Consider the following 1,745-nt stretch of genomic DNA (forward strand, 5'->3'; position numbering starts at 1 on the left):
AGTTTCTGGCTGCTCTTCATGTTCATCTGACCTTCATCAACTCTGGAGTCAACCTGATGAAAGAAATACAAACATCTAAGAAGTCTTCATCATTTAAGAAAACTAAATTAAAGTCTCTCCATCATAAAGCTGTTGACCGGGCCTTACAGAGTCCAAATGGACACCTGGACTTGTTCCTCCGTTTCCTCCTGGGACTTTCACTGCAGACCAATCAGAGACTCCTACAAGGTCTGCTGACACAGACAGGAAGTAGCTCACAGACCAATCAGGAAACAGTTCAGTACATCAAGAAGAAGATCAGTGAGAATGTGTCTGCAGAGAAAAGCATCAATCTGTTCCACTGTCTGAATGAACTGAATGATCGTTCTCTAGTGGAGGAGATCCAACAGTCTCTGAGTTCAGGAAGTCTCTCCAGAGATAAACTGTCTCCTGCTCAGTTTTCAGCTCTGGGTTTCATTTTAGTGTCATCAGGAGAAAATCTGGATGTGTTTGACCTGAAGAAATATTCTGCGTCAGATGAGGTTCTTCTGAGGCTGCTGCCAGTGGTTAAAGCCTCCAGCAAAGCTCTGTAAGGACAGATTGTTATTGCAATCATAGTTGATGGATTGAAATCTGCTAATGATGATATAGATTTGGGTTGTTTCTGTTTATTTGTTATGAACCACCTCACAACAAAAGTCAACATGTGTAAAATCAGACAGTTCCATCGATCTTTTTAAGTATAACATTGGTGACTAAAAAGAAAGAAACATATATTTTGATAAAATGTTTAATTCCATATTTCCTCCCTGTCTCCTCAGACTGAGTGTCTGCAACCTGTCAGAGAGAAGCTGTGAAGCTCTGTCCTCAGTTCTCAGCTCCCAGTCCTCCAGTCTCAGAGAACTGGACCTGAGTAACAACAACCTGCAGGATTCAGGAGTGAAGCTTCTCTCTGCTGGACTGGAGAGTCCAAACTGCAACCTGGAGACTCTCAGGTACGATGTGACCAATTCTGGAGAAACCAGATTTCTGTTCTTAGCTTCTATCAGAGATGATTTAAATATTATTTAAAATTTAGATTTGTCCATTTTTCTCATCTTTGCTCTGATCCCTGTGAATACAAACCTTTGCTTTATTCTTTATCTCAGATGAATTTCTTGACTCTGTCAGTGAGATTACAGCTATCTAAGCTGGGAATTATTGGATTTTTAAAAAAGTGGTTTTACTAACACTCACTTTTTTCAGACGTGAGTAATTTAATAAAAAAAAAATTACAACACTGTTACAGTTAGTGATAATAAAGAGTTAATATCATTTAGCACAGCATGTTGAAACTCCATTCATCTGACCAGGAGCTAAATGGTTGAAAACAATCAGTGATGCTGATTGGCTGAGAAAGAGTTCAGTATTTGTTGTAAACCAATCAGAGGCAGACAGAAGCATTCAGAGTCATAAACACTGAAGCTCTACCTTCTGAACGGAGAAATGAATGAATCAGTTAAGGACTGATTTCCTTCTCTTAGTTCACTCGGATGATTAACGGATCATTCATGGATGATGCCAAACTAGTAGAGAGAGCAGATTCATACTGCACTGCCAAGCAGCCTTTAGCACAATGATATGCAAGAATATTCAAAAGTTTTCAGCAAGGGCCTTGATTCTTTACTTACTGGATGTGAACCAGAAAGGAATAAAACTTTAATAAAATTGGTTTTGGTGAGCTTTATATTTTAAATAGTTACTTTTCATGGATGATGGATGATGGA

General features: G+C 38.9%; 1 protein-coding gene across 1 annotated transcript in view; it reads left to right on the forward strand.

The window, feature by feature from the left end:
- Nucleotides 1–1,745, forward strand: part of LOC106940307 (uncharacterized) — an 18,963-nt gene that overhangs the window by 8,480 nt on the left and 8,738 nt on the right. Inside the window, exons 4-5 of the mRNA XM_015023022.1 lie at nucleotides 130–568; nucleotides 801–974. Coding sequence (XP_014878508.1) covers nucleotides 130–568; nucleotides 801–974 — 613 coding nt within the window. The remainder of the gene's footprint in view (nucleotides 1–129; nucleotides 569–800; nucleotides 975–1,745) is intronic.

The sequence above is a fragment of the Poecilia latipinna genome, unplaced genomic scaffold (genome assembly GCF_001443285.1).
Source record: "Poecilia latipinna isolate Pla-1442-1.1 unplaced genomic scaffold, P_latipinna-1.0 Scaffold3171, whole genome shotgun sequence".
Lineage (NCBI taxonomy): Eukaryota > Metazoa > Chordata > Actinopteri > Cyprinodontiformes > Poeciliidae > Poecilia > Poecilia latipinna.